Source organism: Nansenia antarctica (assembly GCF_963989245.1).
Source record: "Nansenia antarctica genome assembly, chromosome: 20".
In the NCBI taxonomy this organism is placed as follows: domain Eukaryota; kingdom Metazoa; phylum Chordata; class Actinopteri; order Argentiniformes; family Microstomatidae; genus Nansenia; species Nansenia antarctica.
Genome location: NC_137693.1, coordinates 17,745,615 through 17,766,480, shown reverse-complemented (window position 1 = coordinate 17,766,480; position 20,866 = coordinate 17,745,615). Strand labels below are relative to the sequence as shown.

Below are 20,866 nucleotides of genomic sequence, written 5' to 3'. Positions count from 1 at the left end.
CCTCTAGGAGGCGCCTTCGATAAGCCTAGAATAAATGCGTGATTTAATGCGGGGTTTCACACTATCCTGGGGTTTGCTGTCGCAGTTGCTGAATTTCATTTTGCATTGGAGAGGAATTATCCCAAAATGAAGCACATTTTCTTGTTCATTTTTATTCGTTGGTTCGCTGGTTGTGACATGGAGCTGATCAGAACTCGGAAAGGTAGGCCTGGCAGTTTGCAAATCTACTGTTAAACCTTTATCCACTACTGATGAAACTTTCTATGGAGAAAGAAAAAAACGTATTCTGATTTTCTACATGTTGTATTAAATGTTGTATAATCCTTTTGGCTTTTTGTTTTGCACTTTATTATGGTTTCATTCTTTCATTCTTGTTCCAAATAACTTCTACATTTGGCCATTTTTATGTGTCTTTTAAGTTTTATCCCTGTCTAAGAAAGCTAAAATGGCAAATTCTTCTAATAGTGCACATGGTTCTTGTGCACTAAGTTCTTGTAAACCTGAGTGCCAGACTTTCCTCTAACCCTAATTCTCTGCCCCCAGTGTCGCCGGTCGTCTGTACTTTCAAAGAGCAGACCTACCGTCCCGGGGACAGCTGGCACCCCTATCTGGAGCCCCTGGGCACAATGTTCTGTATGCGCTGTGCCTGCACCGAGGTACTCTTTTTTATTTTTATTTAACCTTTATTTAACCAGGCAAACATATTAGAACAAATTCTTATTTACAAATGCAGCCTGACCAAGAAGATAAAAATAGAAAAAAAAAAGAAGAAAGAAGCTAGAAATAAAACAAGGTTAAGTAATTTACAACAATACAACTATAGGCTACTGACTCACTTTGGTTCATATTGTATAAACAAGTCAAGTCAGAATGCCAAGTTTCCCCACATCTGTCATATTAAATCATGTAAAAGAGTTGGTTACTAAGAGGAGTTATAGGCTACAACACTATTCTGGACTCAATATGAATCACCATAGTCTCTGAACTCTTAATGACAATAGATCATCTTAAATGCGTCAGACGTGTCTCTCTGTCTCTCTCTGTCTCTCTGTCTCTCTCTCTGTCTGTCTGTCTGTCTGTCTCTCTCTCTCTGTCTCTCTCTGTCTGTCTGTCTCTCTCTCTCTCTGTCTCTCTCTCTGTCTGTCTGTCTCTCTCTCTCTCTCTCTCTCTCTCTCTCTCTCTGTCTGTCTGTCTGTCTGTCTGTCTCTCTCTCTCTCTCTCTGTCTGTCTGTCTGTCTGTCTGTCTGTCTGTCTCTCTCTCTCTCTCTCTCTCTCTCTCTGTCTCTCTCTCTCTCTCTCTCTCTCTCTGTCTGTCTGTCTGTCTGTCTCTCTCTCTCTCTCTGTCTCTCTCTCTGACGCTACTGTGACAGATGCCTGTGATAACGTGTGTCTGTTTTGGAGGGAGGGATTTCAAGTTATGCCAGTAAACCATGTAAACTTCTTCTCCTAGACAGGCCATGTGAAATGTCACACAATAAAGTGTCCCACGCTGCGCTGTGACAACCCAGTGACTGACTCTCAACAGTGTTGCCCGCGCTGTACAGGTAGGATCTGCCATGTTCATCATACAGGCGTTGATTTGGAGCACACTTATCAGTTATTTTGTCCTTTGCTCAAGGCACATTTTAATACGCCCCTTGGTGTCTTTTCAAAAGCTTCTCAGTCATATATCTTTATACTAATCTTCATTCCTCCATTCCAATGATGGAGGAAAAGTAGCAAGTATATACAATAGGAGAAAAGTAGCCTGTTTTTGTGGACGTTTCTTGCCTGTGATGGTCTCTCCTCAGATGAACCGAGGATTCCTGCTGGGCTGAGAGCTCCGGTGAAGTCCTGCAGGTATAATGGAAGTGTTTACCAGCCAGGGGAGACCTTCGCTAACCTGGACCTCTTCCCATCTAGACAGACCAATCAGTGTGTCATGTGCACATGTTCTGTAAGTCCCCCTCTCTACCTCTAGTTTAGGATACAGCTTTGTGACTGTGATGTGTAGCTCAATAATGTGCTGATGTGTTTCTTCACGTGGAAAATTCAGGGGCTTAGATTTGGTGGAAACAAGGATAGCTATAGTTTTATCAATCAATTACAGTATACAGTGTGTGTATATATATATATATATATATATATATATATATATATACTATATATAGACATATATACTATATATAGACAAGGCTGTTATATATATATATATATATATATATATATATATATATATATATAGACATGGCTGTTATACATATAGACAAGGCTGCTAAGGTGTAGATTAAGGTATAACTGCTAGTGTAGAAAACATGGGACATTCTTTCGCAGCTTCAAACATCATTATTATTAATGTCACATCAGGTGACATCATGCTGTTGTACCGTCATCCAGAGAGTTCTTCCCATAAAAGAAAATGAACGGCTGTCACAGTGTCAGGGTTCGACCGGTCAATCAATAACCAATCCCTTCATCGATAACTAATTGTTTTCATTTTTGGATTTCTTTTCTTTCTTTCTCTTTCTTTCTTTTCTTATCTTGGAAGAATGGAAACATCTTCTGTGCTTTGAAAACCTGCCAGCCACTAACCTGTCCCTCCGTGTCTGTCCCCGAGACGTGCTGTTTGGTGTGCAAAGGTCATCACATTTCTGGCTTTTCACTTGCAGATATGTTTGAGATATTTCAATGTATTTTCTGTGGTAATCAAAGCAACCGCTGGATAGTTGTTTTACTTTCTTCTTCTGTCATGTGTTGTGTTTCCTGTCTGTCTACATTAACAATGATGTCAAGTAGATGGACCAGAGTGTTGACATCTCCTTATGTTCTCTCTCCTGACTAGATGGTGGTCTTAACGGGTTCTCCTCAGCTGAGGATGGGGGCCAGCAGTTGAATCGAGGCGTGGTAGGTCCTTTGCTGTTTCAATGTCTCATATCCAAGGCTCTTAAATATATATATATACCGTATATATATACAAAACAAAAATAAAAACATCTCATAAATATTGCATCATTTGTATTGCTCTGTTTAGGGTCACCACATTTTCTTTCTCCATAATCACCCAATCTTACACATCATCTTACACATCATCTTACACATCATCTTACACATCATCTTAGACATCATCTTACACATCATCTTAGACATCATCTTACACATCATCTTAGACATCATCTTAGACATCATCTTAGACATCATCTTAGACACGCTCAGATCATTTGGACTTGAGGGGACACTCCCTACTGGACGTCCGTGTTCATTATTTATACTGGATGTTCCCACATACATGTAACAAGTGGACCTCTCCAACTCATTGAGACTGGAAATGCAAGTGAATCCTATTAATAATGCCCTATGCTGCCCTATTAATAATAACCCTATGATGCCTGCGTCTATTTGTGTCTGAATACACCAGAGACACTCAGTGGACCAGTGTGCGGGCGAGCAGCTCCGAGGGCGGTCTGTCCGTGCGACTCCGCCCACAGTGCGGGGCGCTCCCCGAGGCCTCAGCCTGCCCCAACTTCACTTCAAAGGTTCCGCGGAGACCACCGTGAAGATCCTGCTGCAAAAGAAGCACCAGAGAGGTGAGCGCTTCACAACAGCCCAACATTTACAATCAGCCTGCGGTTTTTCCGTTTGTCTATGATAGGGGAATTCCTTTTGATGGTCCGTGTGTTGCTTGTCTTTTCAGCTGGGTGATTGTTTAAATCATTACTGTCTTGTGTGTTTGTTTTCCTCCCAGCGTGTTTATACAGCGGCAAGACATATTCTCATGGTGACGTGTGGCACCCCGTGCTAGGGAAGGTTCTAGACTGCATCCTGTGCACCTGTACGGACGGCACGCAGGAGTGCAAACGTATCACGTGTCCCAGCCAGTACCCATGCCAGCATCCCATGAAAAGCGAGGGGAAGTGCTGTAAGATCTGTCCAGGTAACTCAGCATGGCTAATAACTCATTATTATTTAACCAGGGGGGCTATGACCAGGGGAGCTATGACAATCTGACAGATGACAGATTTAACAAAACAGATGAATCAGACCATTTCGTTTGTTTGTGTTTCCTGCCTCCAGATCTTAAGGCTGAGAACAACAGGTCAGACTGCCGTCCTGGACAAGACAACAACAACAAGCTCTCAGTGTACAGAGTTGAGTCATCATGGAAGGGTCACACAGAGGACACAGTTAGGATCATTGCTATTGAAAGACAAGAGACTGCTGAAGTTGAAGTGCAAGTATGGAAGACAGTAGGAGGTAACTAGGGGGGGGGGGGGGGGGGGGTATTAGAGGGCAGGTAAATTGTAATGTCATCTAACATGGCAGTGTTGATGGCAAAATTGCAGCTGTGTATTTTGTTGTTTATTAGAAAATATACAACAACCCTAATCTTTAACTCCCTCCTAGGAGATTTACAACTGATTGAAACTGGAGATGTTCTGAAGAAAGACCTTATAGATCACCCAGAAAACTACACGTTACTGACAACACTAGATGAAGGTTTGTTTTGGGGGCTTTTTCATATCTTTTTTTCCACAAAATGAACTGTGTATCATATAATCCTAGCTTCATTTTTAGATGAGCTTCTTAGTTGCTTGCTAATATGACTAGGTGGTGGATGGTCGATAACAGTAATAACATATTTTCTAGACTAGATTAGACACACAGTCCTCTGTTTTCCCCTTTGTGAGTGACCGTCCCGCATCCTGCCAACAAAAGGATGGATTTGCTCTGTGTTAGTGTGTTGTTTGATTACTTGATTTCTTTACACAGGGACTTGGAGGAAATTCAAAGAGGAAGGATACAAGCAGAGTGAATTTTCCAAGGTCTGTCAGGATGGAATAAGGGAGGTACTCCGGTTCTTAAACCCAGAGAAGCTGGAAGGCTTTTGCTCATCTTAATTTTCACTTAATGCTTTACCCAGTGACTTTATTCTGAAGTAACATATTTACTACAGAGGACATTGTCAGAAAATACACAGCATTTCATATGCATTTTAATTAAGCCGGAAACAGAGCAATGCTTATTTTTTATAGAATAATTAGCTTTTGTTTATTATTCTGTTTCAGTGTAACTCACTACTGTTTGACGTGCCACATTCTTAATTACAATTAGTCAGCAGAATTGTTGTTACAGAGCGTTGTTGAAAGCATTTGCTACTTCTAATGTTGACGTCAGACTAAATGAAATACTTAACAAATTGTAAACAACAAATCCATCCTTGGTTTCTTCTCGTGGTGGTTGATTGGCAAACTGTGATTTAACCAAAATATTTGTAGAGAGTTTTACCATTACTGACTGACTTGTTCTGGTGAATACTGCTGTTAATGCATTTTCTGAATGTGCCAAGGAATCAAAATGATCATATTTATTGTAAATACAAAATAACAGATGAAATGTTTAGGTTAAACCTAAAACTGTGCTTTGTCTCTTGTATGTTTGTTTTTACATTGCAGTACTATGAGTATACTTTACCTGGTTTGCATGAGAAGTAGCCTGAGACCTGAGTATTTGCATTAGCTCATATCACTAATGCATGGGGCTAACATGGTTCTGAGGTGACCTGAGATTGATACCAAGTCTGTTACCATGGTTCCTTGACCTGGATCAGCTGCTGGGGTTGGTGCCCAGAGGTCCCCAGAGTAGCGCAGATGATTCAACACAATCTGCTGTCATGAGTTACTGTGCCTGAGACGTGAGGAGCTGTGTTAGCCCCAGAGTTAGCTCACTAGGTTTATTCACTATTGAGTTGTGCAAGCAATTCAGATCTGACACCCAGGCCAATAGGTTATGGGTGGAAATATTGTAGCACAAACGTGTATGCTTACCACTTAAAAAGTTGTTTTGTATTATTGTATCTGCATTTGTCCCGCAACAGTGTTTTCATGTCTCCTTCCATGTGAACGGTTAAATTAGTTGGATGGAATGATTTTCTATTGTGTTCTCTCAAATGTTTCTCATATGCTGGGCCAGTTTTTCTAAATGGCAGTTTTCCACTGGCCAATTTTCCATAGGATTCTGTGGGATTTTATTACTTGCACGGTTGCGAAGCATTCTTTCACATAATGACAAGGCTAAAGACTTGGAGCCAACCGAATATATGATATTGTGAAGCACCACCTGAGGCAAGAATTCCTGCGCAAGATAGGCTATTGTTTTTCTTTCGAATATCCTCCAGTGACTGCAGATGACCAGGGGGATTTCTGCTTTTCAAATTGCGTCTGTAATTTGGATCCTTACCTCAGTGTTATAGTTTGTTTTTTTCAAGGTCTATAATGGCCTAACAGGAGGAGCGTAACAATAGAGCACTGTTAATTTGCTACAAATATAGGTCAGGAGTTGGAAGGACACTCATATTTTCCTATACACAGAAGAAGAGAGAGGGAGGTATAATACTGTATCAGAGGAATAGTATTGATGGAGCAGCCACAGACGTTTGAGATAGAAGTAGAAAGAAAACTGTATTATGATTCTCAAATAACGTTGAGACACAATGTGACGATTTGTGGTAGGTATGATGCACATGTCCTTTGTGAAATAAAAATCTTGGGTCTTGAAAAATGTAATGTTGGGTTGTTTTTCTATCACGTCAAATAAATATTATGAGGAGTTTCTGAAAAAAGAATATAATTACTGTCCTACAGCTCCGCAAACAGTAAGCCAGCTGCCAAATGATCACATCATCCGAAAGCAATGTTTGGCTTTCAGCTGAGAAGCCTGAGAACTGTTCGTCAACAGACTTGTTTAGATCAACAGGTGTCATTTAATCCTTATTGTTCACATGCCATGTTCATGTTCATGTTCATGTTCATGTTCATGTTCATGTTCATGTTCATGTTCATTGCAGTGGACTCTAGTTGTACACACAGTCGTGTATGGGAGCAGTTCAGAGACTTGTGACTAATATCTCTTCTCTGTGAACTCCGAAAGTCCACTCTCTCTCTTCCTAGCCCACTCTCTCTCTCTTCCTAGTCCCCTCTCTCTCTCTCTTCCTAGTCCACAATGAGTCATTGTATTGGCCTCACTCATTGCGCCAGACATTACTGCCCATCTTGCACTAAATACAAAATATTTGGAAACAGAAGCCCCTCAGTTGAAGACCTTAATAGTCTCACAAAGAAGCTGTCATGTATTTCAGCGGGCTGTTGGAGTTGACAGGTTCTGACAATATGTACTTTCTATGAGGTCCAACAGGGTGGTCCGCTTCAAACTGAATGTGTCCGAAGTCCGTATCATCTCCATAAAAAGAACCGTTTATTTGTCAGTTTTTGGCATATTTCTCATCCAACCTGATAGTATTTATTGGATGTAGTATTTACTATAAGCCAAACAATGCAATGTTTTCTGAAAAATAACGTAGGCAAATTATAGCAACCTTCATTGTTGTAGGTTCCAGATAGTGATGTTGTTGAGCAGGTTCAAATCATCTTTCTTTGTGACCATTATCTGTTATTGCTGCAGGAAAGCCTTTCAGAATTATGCTTTGCTAATTTTTTGAGTGGACGTTTCAAATTCCCTCTAAGTAGCATTTGGCCAATTCAGCTATGCATGCTTAGTCTTGGCTCTGGCCATTGTAACAGCTGGGGGCAGTCAGTGGGTATAAATCAGGTAGTGGGTCAGCTCTCCGTAGGAACCTGTCTACTCAACCCTGCTGCCCGTTGTTACAGAATATGTCAGGGCATGGCATTCTCAAATAGATGAAAGGTTGGAATCGGAGTAAGACTATATTCTGTGCATATTGCGGTTATATCATTATATCTTTGTGTTTCTTCTTATCCTAATGGCTGGGCTTTTTTCACGAAGAGTGTGTCCAAACTTTAGTGAGAAGCTCAGAGCAATCCAACAGCCCTGCATACTTGAATGCTGCCAGATAGCAACACACGAACCCGTGTTTGTTATGATGTGAAATGGGGCCACTTACTGTGGATAACTGGCTACAGCAAGTTGTTTTCTGCTGTTAGCCTACTACAGTGGAGGTGTGCAAACCAAATAAATGTCTAAAATCTCACAGCCACTGAGCTGCTACACCATATGGTGCCTCACAGATACTGTGTCTGTGAGGAACTGAAGCATTGAAAATCAATCAGGCAGCCTTTTGATTCAAAGGGAGCCAAATTGTGTTAAGTTAATTTAGTCTGATAGATGTGTTTGCTTTTGTAGCTGATTAAGGTGTTCGAGAGAACCCCTGAGTTTATGCTTCATGAAAATACTTCCGAAATCTATTAAGGGCTCTGTTTTTTACACCCTTCCCCTCTCGTTAATTAAGTTGGCCCCCATCATTTTAGCTGATGATCAGAGCCGTGCCAAGAAAATACGGACAATACTGGGCTTCATGTCATAAACACTTCAGTCCTTAGACCCGTTTTTCTGAGCCCCACTGTTAAAACGTCAACATTTCTAACACATGTTTGTAATAGAGGGGTGATTGAGATACTGTATTTTACAGAGCGAGATCTTTTGTTAACCACTGAAATAATCACTTTAAAAAATAAAAACTCCAACTTCATTGTTATGATTTCAGTGTCAAAGGTCTTCATTCTGAACTCTGTCAGAACCAGCCGATATCTCCCTAGGAGTTACATGAGAAGTGTGTTGCAGTGTCCGTCTGAGTATAACTGTGACTGTATAACACAGTATAACCGTGCATCAAAAGGAATGAGGAATGGGACCAATATTCAATGATCTCATTTGGCACGTTGATTAATGAGGTTGATTAATGAGGAGTGTTGGTGAAGCAATCAGGCTGGTTTCTGTACAAACATGTTTCAGGCTCCACAGGAACACTCTCCCAGAGCTGCTCGGCCTCAATTTATCCAAAACATTTGTATCCAAACTTCTCTCAGACTTGATTGTGGCAATTGCTACAGATGTGGAGATATGGACGCACACAAACACACTAAATAGCTGCCTGCCTGAAGTACATATACTGTACATAGACATTCCTGAAGCCTCAACATCAATGTCTTCCCTGTATTTTCTTTTCTTTGTTTTGTTTTTCTAACAGAGTTAGGGTTAGGGTTCTGTCTCGACAGATTCTATTAAATCACCAAATCATATTCGCATCAGGGAAACAATCTGTTTCCAATTAATAATTCTCTTTTTAAGAGAAAAGTACAACATTAAGAGAGAAGGGGTCTTGTGACTGAATGTTCAAGTCGTTTGCTTTTGATGGTGTTTGTTGAGATTAATCAGAGGGAAAACAAAGTTCTCTCAAGTGTTTATATGTGTTTCATATGTATAACTATTATTTGTTATTTTTGTGTCAGTGGTAATTTTCTATTTAGCCTATTGCAGCAAAATGGAGAGACATAATGACATAGTATGTGCTTATGTGTCTGTTAGAGCATACTTTACCTCAAAATAACTTCATACTTATGGTTGACACTATGGTTCTAGGATGAACTTCAATATAATCCAAAACAATTTACACAAAAACACAACCAAGAGCTCCCCACATCATAGGATTACAACTAGTTATAACAGAATTGATTTAAATCTTTATACCACAAGTTAACATCTTTATCATTTGCAAGTGATTTTTAATCATTGGGGCATTTCAAACAGTAAGCAACCAATCATGCATTTCTGCTTGGAAGAGATACAACTGTAGAATGCAGGACCCTTCCTAACCACAGACACTTAGTTTGACGCATTCACAGACTGGAAAGAAAGAGACTGCCCAAGGCTTCTTTGAATTTAATATTGTAGAATCACTTGATATATTTTCTTAAATGCCTATTGATTTATTCCACCTGGGCTGGAAAGTGCATTCCACATCTGTGTAGCCGTGCTAGAGGAATATAATTGGAATCGTACGGTGGGCAGAAGCATGAAATCAAGGAGAGGGAAATAACAGGGAATGGAGAAACAGAGAAACCAAACTGTGGAGAGAAGTGAATACTTGGGGGTTTGAGATGACACGGCTCTGTTTGAATACACACCGGAGGCATGGTAACAGTTTGGAAGTACCTGCTCTAAGGGATTTGATTGGGATAATGTTTTAATTTCAATACGATAAACCATTTGTTATCCCTCATCCGTTTTATTGTTGCGTAAATATTAGGTTCTTTATTTCCTGGTTTGGTTAGCTTATTTTTCATGTTCATGTCTCAGACATGGGCCTGCTGTCCACCCCCCGCACCAACCTACGGACCTTTGGGGACAGAGCCTTCAGTGTGGCCGCACCTACCCTCTGGAACTCCCTCCCCATAGTGATCCGAAAACGCCCCCACCCTGGACATCTTCAAATCAGCCCTCAAAACCCATCTGTTCACCAAGGCCTTTGGCCCCTAGTCACTGTTTCTGTTTTGTTTTGTTTGTTTTCTGTTTTGTCTGTCTGACCATTTCCTGCAGTGACTAGGGGCGTCCTTGGTTTTTATGAAAGGCGCTATATAAATCCAAGTTATTATTATTATGTATTTGGATAAAAAGGCTAGGAGAAACAGCAGGTGACTGTACAGTGGCATGTAGTATATCATGTTTTCTCTCGGAATACAGGTTCACGATTTTGTGGATGGTTGATTGTTATGCACCAGGAAACGCAATTTCATTACAACCTCTTTATACAACACAACCTCTTTATACAAATACAACCTCTTTATACAAATACAACCTCTTTATACAAATACAACCTCTTTATACAATACAACCTCTTTATACAATACAACCTCTTTATACAAATACAACCTCATTATACAATACAACCTCTTTATACAATACAACCTCTTTATACAAATACAACCTCTTTATACAATACAACCTCTTTATACAATACAACCTCTTTATACAATACAACCTCTTTATACAATACAACCTCTTTATACAATACAACCTCTTTATACAATACAACCTCTTTATACAAATACAACCTCTTTATACAATACAACCTCTTTATACAATACAACCTCTTTATACAATACAACCTCTTTATACAATACAACCTCTTTATACAATACAACCTCTTTATACAATACAACCTCTTTATACAATACAACCTCTTTATACAATACAACCTCTTTATACAATACAACCTCTTTATACAATACAACCTCTTTATACAATACAACCTCTTTATACAATACAACCTCTTTATACAATACAACCTCTTTATACAATACAACCTCTTTATACAATACAACCTCTTTATACAATACAACCTCTTTATACAAATACAACCTCTTTATACAATACAACCTCTTTATACAATACAACCTCTTTATACAATACAACCTCTTTATACAAATACAACCTCTTTATACAATACAAGTACAACCTCTTTATACAAATACAACCTCTTTATACAATACAAGTACAACCTCTTTATTCAATACAAATACAACCTCTTTATACAAATACAACCTCTTTATACAAATACAACCTCTTTATACAATACAACCTCTTTATACAAATACAACCTCTTTATACAAATACAACCTCTTTATACAATACAAGTACAACCTCTTTATACAAATACAACCTCTTTATACAAATACAACCTCTTTATACAAATACAACCTCTTTATTCAATACAACCTCTTTATACAAATACAACCTCTTTATACAAATACAACCTCTTTATACAAATACAACCTCTTTATACAAATACAACCTCTTTATACAATACAACCTCTTTATACAAATACAACCTCTTTATTCAATACAACCTCTTTATACAAATACAACCTCTTTATACAAATACAACCTCTTTATACAAATACAACCTCTTTATACAAATACAACCTCTTTATACAATACAACCTCTTTCCCTTTATTGTAAGATTACTATCCAGGTGCCTGTGGTTGTGTGTACCAATCCCAACCCCCAACCAGGTCCTGCTTTACACACTCACCTTTACACACTCACCTTTACACACTCACCTATGAAGAGAAACCTGGAAGCTGTGTATCATGATCCCTCATTGCAAGGTCGAGTCATGAAGATGGAACGAACCATGCTTCAGTTTTGACCATCAAGGCCCGTTTCTCCTCTGCATGTGTTGATGAGGGTCCTTGTCTGTGTCCCTGTGAGGGTCCTTGTCTGTGTCCCTGTAAGGGTCCTTGTCTGTGACCCTATAAGGGTCCTTGTCTGTGACCCTGTAAGGGTCCTTGTCTGTGACCCTGTGAGGGTCCTTGTCTGTGACCCTGTAAGGGTCCTTGTCTGTGACCCTGTAAGGGTCCTAGGCTGATATGTTGTTGATCAGTGAGCTAATGAAACAGACATCAGGTTGTTGCAGACAGTAACTCGCTCCAACTTCAGACCTCTGGCACACGTGACCGTCTACTCAAATACCCAAAGTTAACCAGCTACAATATCTAACAGCTAACAGCTAGCTATTCTCCACCACGGCTATTCTACACCACGGCTGGGGGTATTTGAACTTGAGGAGTGAGTTTATCTCAACCTGGGTACATTAACATAGTATTGCAGCAGGCAGGCTACAGGTTCCAATCCAGTTTAGCACATTAGCCACGGTCTCTGCACGCAGGTTACACAGGAAGCTGCAGAGTCAAGGAGATGAACCAAGCCTGTGTAGTGAATGATCTTCATTGTAATAATAATAATAATAATAATAATAATAATAACTTTAATTTCTATAGCGCCTTTCAAAAAACCTAAGGATGCTTTACAATTCTAAGGGAAATGATCAGACAGACAAAACAGAAAACCTACCAAAGCAAAACTGAAACATTGACTAGGGGCCAAAGGCCTTGGTGAACAGATGTGTTTTAAGGGCTGATTTGTAAGAAATCAAATGTAAGCAAAATCCTCACAAGTGTAAGTATGCTGAGTGAACATGCCTTGATAGGCAATTCATCTAACTGAGACCACAGACACATGTGGACATCTTTGATTTGATTGAAACTCTAGAAGATTTTTACTCTTACTGGTAGGAGGGAACTATTTATACAACAATCAATATCACATGTGTGGCACTGGATCATAGACATTTCATTTTGATTCCAAAGTGTGTTTCCAGATATGGGCTGTCTTGCCAATGGCAAACTTATTTCGTATCAATCACTTATAGTATCAATCATACTAGCGTTAGACAGCAAGCTAATAATCACTCTGCCAGAGGGATGTCATGTAAAACCCAGAGGAGGATAGACAGTTACTTCAGGGTACACCTGTGCCACAACTGTATTCCGTTTTTGAACAGACAGCAAATACATATTCAACTTGGTTTAAATATACTGTAGAGAACATGTGATTTAACATTCATGTTTATTTTCTAGCAAACAAAAATAATACATTTTGATATCATATTTTCAGTCAGAGAAGAGGCACCACTGAGAAACTGTTAACGGAAAACTGTAACTGGATGCAAGTATTCACCTCCCCATGGACCTTTTCCACATGTTGTTCTTTTGACACAGATCTATCTACACAAGATACCCCATAATGTCCAAGTGAAAATATATTTTTAAGAAATGCTGCATTAAAAATGAAAAGCTGAAATGTCTTGAAGTATTCACCCCTTTGTTATGATCCTAAAATGAGCTCAAATCCCAAACTTTCTTCAACAAGTTACTCAATAAGTTGATTTGAGTCCATCAGAATGTAAATATTTTTTGGGGGGGGGGTATTGGTGGGTATTCCATCAACGTCACTAATGGTTAATCCGGTCTTATTATGATAAGTCTCATGAGACCAATCGATAAGACTGTTTTTTTTTTTTTTACAAGTGTTGCGAGACTTATCATAATAAGCCTGGATTTACCATTAACGACGCGGATGGAATCCCCCTGATGTGGATAGGATACAGTGTATGGATGTATGGATCACTATAAACTACATGTGGGGGTGAATACTAAAGCTCCAAAAGGCAGTTCAAATGATGAGCCTTGTAGTGAAAGTGCTCATTCATGTGTGTCTGCACCCAAAATAAATCACAAATGTGACCAAATCTGAAATGCAAGATAAGAGAACCACACCTTTGGGAAACAAAATATGATGTATAGTATATGGTAAAGAAACATAATACAAAGCCAAGAGTGATAACAAAAAATACAGTGCTGGAGGTCCGCCAGTGTTGAAGTGATCGCATCCAACTCCTCTGGGACAACATGGAACTGAGACAAACTATCAACCGTTTCTGTCTTCAGCTGTTAGTCTCTCAGACTGATTGTCCTCTTGTCCTCTCAGTGCTCAAGACAACAGTGTGAGAATGTCCTCAGTCATTTCTTTTGGAAGAATCCCATAATTGAAGCCTGCTTAGTAGTTTTACTAGAGGCGGCGGCAGCTTTCTTGTGAGTTTTCTTGCCAGCTGACGGCCTCGCAGGGACCGACCCCTTCGGAGGTTGTTTAATGGCCTGGACGTCATCTTCAGAGTATGATTCACTCTCATAACCTTTCTCTGTCACTGAAGAGTAAGGAAGAGACACCATTTTATATTTAACAGAAATGAACAATATATTTAGCAAATGGAAGAAGAAAAAAAAGATTGGACTTTGTTTTGGATCGCAACATAATTCAGTAATGTCAGAACATTTACCCATGCATCCGTCGTCGTCCATAAAAGTACGAGATTTCAAGACACGCCTCCTCTTCCTCTGCTTAGACCGAGGATGTTCCTGGGCGGACAGATGGAGAAAACTTTTAAGAGCCGCAATAAAAATATGAGACTGATTATGCTCTACTTGTAACTATTTACACTCATGTCAATTGGTTTAGTACTTAGCTAAAGAGGTTTAGTACCTAGCTAAAGAGAGCAAGTTGTGTCATTTGTTATCTTACCTGTGGATATGAAACTGCTTCTTTCTTCACTCGACGTTCAGGACTGGGTGACGGGTCCCTCACGTCATGCAACTTCGGGGAATCTGGAATAACTGAAACATCGAAAGGTTTTCAGTTTTTCCTATTTTAGACGACATTGCAGGCCATTTTCCCAGTGATGATTTCAAGGCGTAAAGCCTTAGAGGAGTTGATGCATCCCAATGTGAATGAGACTACAGCAGCCTGAACAGTAAGCAGGACATCTGCAGCGTCTCTCACCCTCGTCATCATCGCTGCTGTCTGGCTGGGGCTTCTTTATCCTCCGCCTCTTCTTCTTCTGACTACCGCTCTTCTCCTCTTCATCAGAATGCTCCAGCCTCTTGGTCTTGGTCTTGCTGGATTAGGGTTAGATTAGGGGCGCAATTACTATCAAATACTGTACAACCCCCACAGTGGGAATCAAAAATCCTCTTATGAGAAATGTAATACCCATGATACACAACATAGGTTACATATTCACATACAGACTCAATCACACACACAGACACAGACACAGACACAGACACAGACACACACACACACACACACACACACACACACACACACCTTCTAATATCTTTTGCTACGACAGGCTCTTCTGGCTGCTCCTCCAGGACATCCATGTGTGTAGGGGGGCTGGGGGGTCTCTGGTCCAGCGTAGACGATGTCTGGCTTTCTGCCTTCACAGTTGTGGCAGGTTTTTCTATGGTGGACATTAGTGCTGCATATTAAAAGGACAATCATATTTAGAAAGGATCCATGATGTGTCATACACACAGTGCCCTCCACAATTATTGGCACAATAAAAGTAAAGATGAGTAAAAGGTTTTTTATACCAAATAGTGAATTAGCTTAATGTCACACTGGAAATGTCACACGTCATACATACCGTAGTTAGGGCTGCACGATTAATCGATATCGCGATTTGAAATGATAAAGCCTGCGATTTGCCTGCGATTTTTTTTTTTTTTTTTTTTTTTTTTATTTTACCAGGAAGTCACATTGAGATTAAAACCTCTTTTGGAAATTTGATCAGCACTCATGGAATGCCTCTTGTCCAATCAAATTACTTGGTCTCTTTATGACTTTGAACCCGGCGCTCTCAGAGCGAATTTACGAACGCAGGCATAGGTTGTGCCACGACAGTCAGTCCAATTATTATGAGACTTTGGGCTAACGTAACGGAGACAATTAGACACCACATGGCTTACTGGACGTATGATAAACGTTAGTATGTTATAATTGCGACAGGTAAGTGTACAATTTCACTATACTAACTGTACCAGCCAAGTGCATGTCGGTGCTGTTAGTCCAGCCTTAAACTTAGCTTAGCTAACTTGTAGTCTTTGAGACGGTAGCTTAGCTTAGCTACTCATGCTAACCCGGCGTTAAAGTACAGACACAGAGTTGACAGTCTCAGCAACCTGCGGGTTGGTGTTTATATAGTATAGCAGGCTTATGGATACATGGAAGTTAACTGTTCTGTTGTCAAACATGAATGTGTCCTGTATGCATAACCTCATACCATTCGTTCATACCAGCCGGCTTTAAAGACGCAGAGGTTAGCCTAGCCTAGCCTTGGGCTGAAGTATGTCACAGATTCCTAAGTCAAGGTGACGTGTGTCTGTGCTCCATAGTCAGAGACCACCATTCTATCATTCATCAGTTCGACTGTTGACCGAGTCATCTAGATGTGGTCCTTTCAGTTATAGTCACAGTGTATCCCCAAATGATCATTTTAATAGCTGGATCATCTTAGAAAGTAGCCACCTGTCTAGATGAGATGAGGTTATCATATATACAATTCATATCTTTTAAGTTCTCATCCTTGCATTAGAATTAGAGCAGTTAATAGTTTGATGGTATCATGTGGTAATGCTCTCTGAAAATAGGTGATATTCATCCAATCACCTGCCAAGTATTTTTTGAAAGTACCTGCCCTTTTCCAAACAGCTTCCAATTAAGCTTTCCTAGATGGTTGTGTGAAACAAACCACCTGAGTCAGGTTAGTAATGCTCCATCACATGTTTTAATCTGAAGCTTGATTTTAAAGCAACCCAACTTTAAAGCAACCCAATGTAAGTTTAGTTCTTTCACTCGTAGCTCGGGCTGTGGGGGTGCTAGAGGAGGGAGCCTCTAAGTCCCCTGAAGACGTACAAACAAACTGCACGTTGATACGACCTTCCTAGCCGGAGATATGGCCACACTTTCCAAAAACTCCCTTTTTTTTTATTTTTTTTGTTTTTTTGTTGTTGCTATTTTTAAAAAAAATAATCGCAAATTAATCGCAATCGCGATATCTGTCCAAATAATCGCAATTCGATTTTTCCCCCAAATCGTGCAGCCCTAACCGTAGTATGAATAGTATGTTAGTATGAATAGTACGTTATGCCATTTCAAACACACCCTATGGGAATATGGCCTCTGTCACCTCATTTATACCCCAGTGAAACAGTGGAATGGAAAAAAATGCTTCAGTTACAAAATGCTTCAGTTACATTTTGTTCATAAGAACTGCTAGGGGTGCCAATAATTGTGGCACACATGGTTTGAAATAATAATTTCTTGATTTCTTTTTTTCTCAGAATACATTTACTGACATTAAAGGTTGGGTGTTTCTCTTTTTTCCCAGTGTGACATTAAACAAATTCACCAAAAGAGGATTTTTTTTAATAACCCTTTTTACTAATGTTTAACAAGGGTTCCAATGGTTGTGGCGGACACTGTAATTGTTAAAATACTCACTTGCTGCTTGTTTCCCAAAGAAGTTACTCATGGCGTTGTGTCTTACTTTCTCAACAACCTACAATATCAAAGAAGAGGTAATAAGAGGTAACGCCAGTAACTGATATACAAAAGCAATGACGCACCAATGACGCAAGCAATTTTGAGAAATTTGGAGAAAATGAGCTGAATTAAATGTCATTGGCAGAGCATGTGTGCAAATAAACACTAACCACACTATGAACACAAACACATACCACAGGTGCATCCTCCTTCTGCTCCAACTTAATCTCTTTGCCTGACTCTTGATTCTTGGAGGCATTCTTGTTGGCAAACATTCCCATGATGCCTTTGGGCTGTTTGGAGGCAGGTTTGGAGGGCAGACTGGGTTGGGCATTAATGCCAGATTTGGCATGCTCAGTCTCAGGTGGCAGGGCCCGCTGCACCTCTGCTGCTACGGGGACTGCATCGGCACATCGGATTGCACTGAACCTGTCAACAGACAGAGCCCAAACAACTCACCCATGTGTTGATTATTTCAGATAAAATACTGATATTTCAATAAGAACCTCATTTTCCAAATGTGTTACTACTCAGTCACGGATTCTAACACTTCTTTAAAAGCGATACAATCATTACACTGTGTCAGATTAACATGTGATCGATGTACAATCACTAGAGGACATACTTGCTGCAGTTCTTTAGATTCTCTTTCACAGCGTCATAATCGACCGTGTAGAGGGGCCCGCTGTCCTTCAGCACCGCTCTCTGAACACTGTACACGTGCACGCTCACAGTCACGCTCATCTTTGACTTCACATCTGCAAAAGAGGTCCCCAGGTCATCCCACACCACACCTTTGATCAAGGACCTGTTTCTAACACGTCATATTTGTTTGTTACATTTACATGACATTTCACAACTGTCTTGATTAGAAACACTGTACGTTCATGTATAATATATATGCAGCTGGAAGGATCACCACCTACCCTCCAGTTGATCCTCTCGCACCACCGACACCTTGTGACTCTGAAAGGAAGCATTCCAAAAGAACCTTAGCAAACACATTGAGACATACAAAAAAACACAAGATTGTAGCTGAATAATTGTAGCTGAATATGCCTTTAAAAAGCAATGCAGGACCTGTGTAAAGAAGATAAATGATAGTGGTAGGCATTTTGTTTTTACCACTGCTGTGGTAACATGATACTGTAGGATGAGCAGTTACTGTACGTATGACAGGCTACATAACAAGCATGTATTTGGTCTGGTCCTCCTACCGTTTGGCCGTTCTCAACCATCTTGCCAGACACAAGGTAGGTGGCATGGAGCGGAGCGGAGCTTTCCTTCCTCTTGTGGTCCAGGTAGTGGTAGAGCATCCTGAAACACACAGGTCATGACGATGGAACAACACTGTTTATCATGTCCAACAGTAGCAAAACTCATCATCATAGATATGTTTACCCTTATATGTTACACTTGTGTAATGTGACTTAACAACAAACTTGAAACTTGACAGCAGTTCGTGAGTTTAGAATGATAAGGTTCTATCTCCGTTTAGAATGAGAAGGTTCTATCTCCGTTTAGAATGATAAGGTTCTATCTCCGTTTAGGATGATAAGGTTCTATCTCCGTTTAGAATGATAAGGTTCTATCTCCGCTTAGAATGATAAGGTTCTATCTCCGTTTAGAATGATAAGGTTCTATCTCCGTTTAGAATGAGAAGGTTCTATCTCCGTTTAGAATGATAAGGTTCTATCTCCGTTTAGAATGATAAGGTTCTATCTCCGCTTAGAATGATAAGGTTCTATCTCCGTTTAGAATGATAAGGTTCTATCTCCGCTTAGAATGATAAGGTTCTATCTCCGTTTAGAATGATAAGGTTCTATCTCCGTTTAGAATGATAAGGTTCTATCTCCGCTTAGAATGATAAGGTTCTATCTCCGTTTAGAATGATAAGGTTCTATCTCCGTTTAGAATGAGAAGGTTCTATCTCCGTTTAGAATGAGAAGGTTCTATCTCCGTTTAGGGCAGTTCAGAGATATTGAGCGTCAAAGTTTTTACATTCCATTATGTTTTGTGAGATGGAACCTTTCCTTTGTATTTGATGAATTACTAACTCAAAAATGTAAACATTTAAAAAATAACACCACACAGGCATTAATAAACACCCAATGAATCGTCTACCTCACTATGAGAGATCTGCAGCAGCCAGCTTATCAATAATTTGACACCATCTGGGCTTTTTGTTTAACAAGAAATGTCACAGCCATGTCTAAGAGGAGTTGGTCAAGGTAGAGGCAGGCTGAGTGTAACGATGCTGAGCAGCAGATCTCTCACTTAGGTTCAGGCAGTAAGAGGATAGACAGATGGACTTGGACACTCACTGTTTGGCCAGGTTGACATGGACCCCCAGGGTCAGGCTCAGCCATTTGTAGGTCACCTGTGGGTTAATGCACATAAGAGGCCCAGTGAAGTTCATGTTGCCATCCCAGATGATCAGGTTGTAACATTGTACAGTTCAGATGATCAGGTTGTAACATTGTACAGTTCAGATGATCAGGTTGTAACATTGTACAGTTCAGATGATCAGGTTGTAACATTGTACAGTTCAGATGATCAGGTTGTAACATTGTACAGTTCAGATGATCAGGTTGTAACATTGTACAGTTCAGATGATCAGGTTGTAACATTGTACAGTTCAGATGATCAGGTTGTAACATTGTACAGTTCAGATGCTTAGCTATCATAATCTGACTGTGTTGTGGCTAGATCACTAGCTTAGTATTGGTTTCTGTTAAGCCCAGGTTGATGATTTGGCTTGACTTACTATTTTGTTATGGTCGTTGACATATTCATCGATGTTATCCAGATAAAGCTCATCCATGGTGTCATTCGGATCAGGAGTTTGGAAGATAACAAACTTCACACGTCGCTTATGATTGTATAATTCGGCGGGAACACACGCACTGCCCAACGCTTTATTTACTTCCTGTTCTTGTCACGTGTTTTAGAGAGACGCGTTCACAAGCGTCAAGCGCTCGCAGTCTGCTGCGCAGAACAGCTCCGCCACTGACGTCATAGATCATTATATTACATTTGAGTCATTTAGCAGACGCTTTTATCCAAAGCGACTTACAATAAGTACATGTGTCTATAGTAAGCGAATAAACTACATCACACCTATCGTTAGTGAAATATTTTAGAGTCTGTAGGCTACTGTTTATTAAGATTTCATAAATATGATATATTGTCCGAATTTTTTTCTTGTTTTATAAAATGTTATTATTTATTATTTATTATTTTCATTTCTTGTGCTGGTTTATTATGAACAACATGTAAAATTGCAGGAAACTAGCACAAATAATTGGGTGGGAGAGAGGGGCCGCCGCTGCCAAAACGTGCACAGTTTTG

The 20,866-nt window shown here is 39.9% G+C and overlaps 2 protein-coding genes across 4 annotated transcripts; one reads left to right on the top strand and one right to left on the bottom strand.

Annotated features, from left to right (window-relative positions):
- Positions 1 to 126: 126 nt before the first annotated feature.
- Positions 127 to 12,040, top strand: chrdl2 (chordin-like 2; the record flags this gene model as incomplete). The annotated part of the gene is made up of 12 exons (XM_080549480.1): positions 127 to 202; positions 544 to 656; positions 1,451 to 1,544; positions 1,791 to 1,936; positions 2,528 to 2,618; positions 2,822 to 2,883; positions 3,395 to 3,563; positions 3,722 to 3,910; positions 4,051 to 4,230; positions 4,381 to 4,473; positions 4,747 to 4,799; positions 12,026 to 12,040. 12 exons carry the CDS (start codon positions 127 to 129, stop codon positions 12,038 to 12,040), a joined length of 1,281 nt encoding a protein of 426 aa, XP_080405606.1.
- A 1,276-nt stretch (positions 12,041 to 13,316) lies between these two features.
- On the bottom strand, positions 13,317 to 20,404 carry pold3 (polymerase (DNA-directed), delta 3, accessory subunit). 3 transcript variants are annotated; one of them, XM_080550152.1, is made up of 12 exons: positions 20,283 to 20,404; positions 19,840 to 19,895; positions 18,733 to 18,832; positions 18,442 to 18,481; positions 18,141 to 18,273; positions 17,710 to 17,944; positions 17,474 to 17,531; positions 15,292 to 15,449; positions 14,969 to 15,074; positions 14,711 to 14,802; positions 14,469 to 14,547; positions 13,317 to 14,336 (listed from the first exon to the last, which is right to left on the bottom strand). In XM_080550152.1, the coding sequence occupies exons 1-12, from the start codon at positions 20,337 to 20,339 to the stop codon at positions 14,152 to 14,154; spliced, it is 1,299 nt and encodes a 432-aa protein (XP_080406278.1). In that variant the 5' UTR covers positions 20,340 to 20,404; the 3' UTR covers positions 13,317 to 14,151. The 3 variants fall into 3 exon arrangements, with proteins under 3 accessions (XP_080406278.1, XP_080406277.1, XP_080406279.1); XM_080550151.1 differs by having other exon boundaries at positions 14,969 to 15,084; positions 15,296 to 15,449; XM_080550153.1 differs by having other exon boundaries at positions 14,969 to 15,084; positions 15,296 to 15,431.
- Between the last annotated feature and the right edge of the window lie 462 nt (positions 20,405 to 20,866).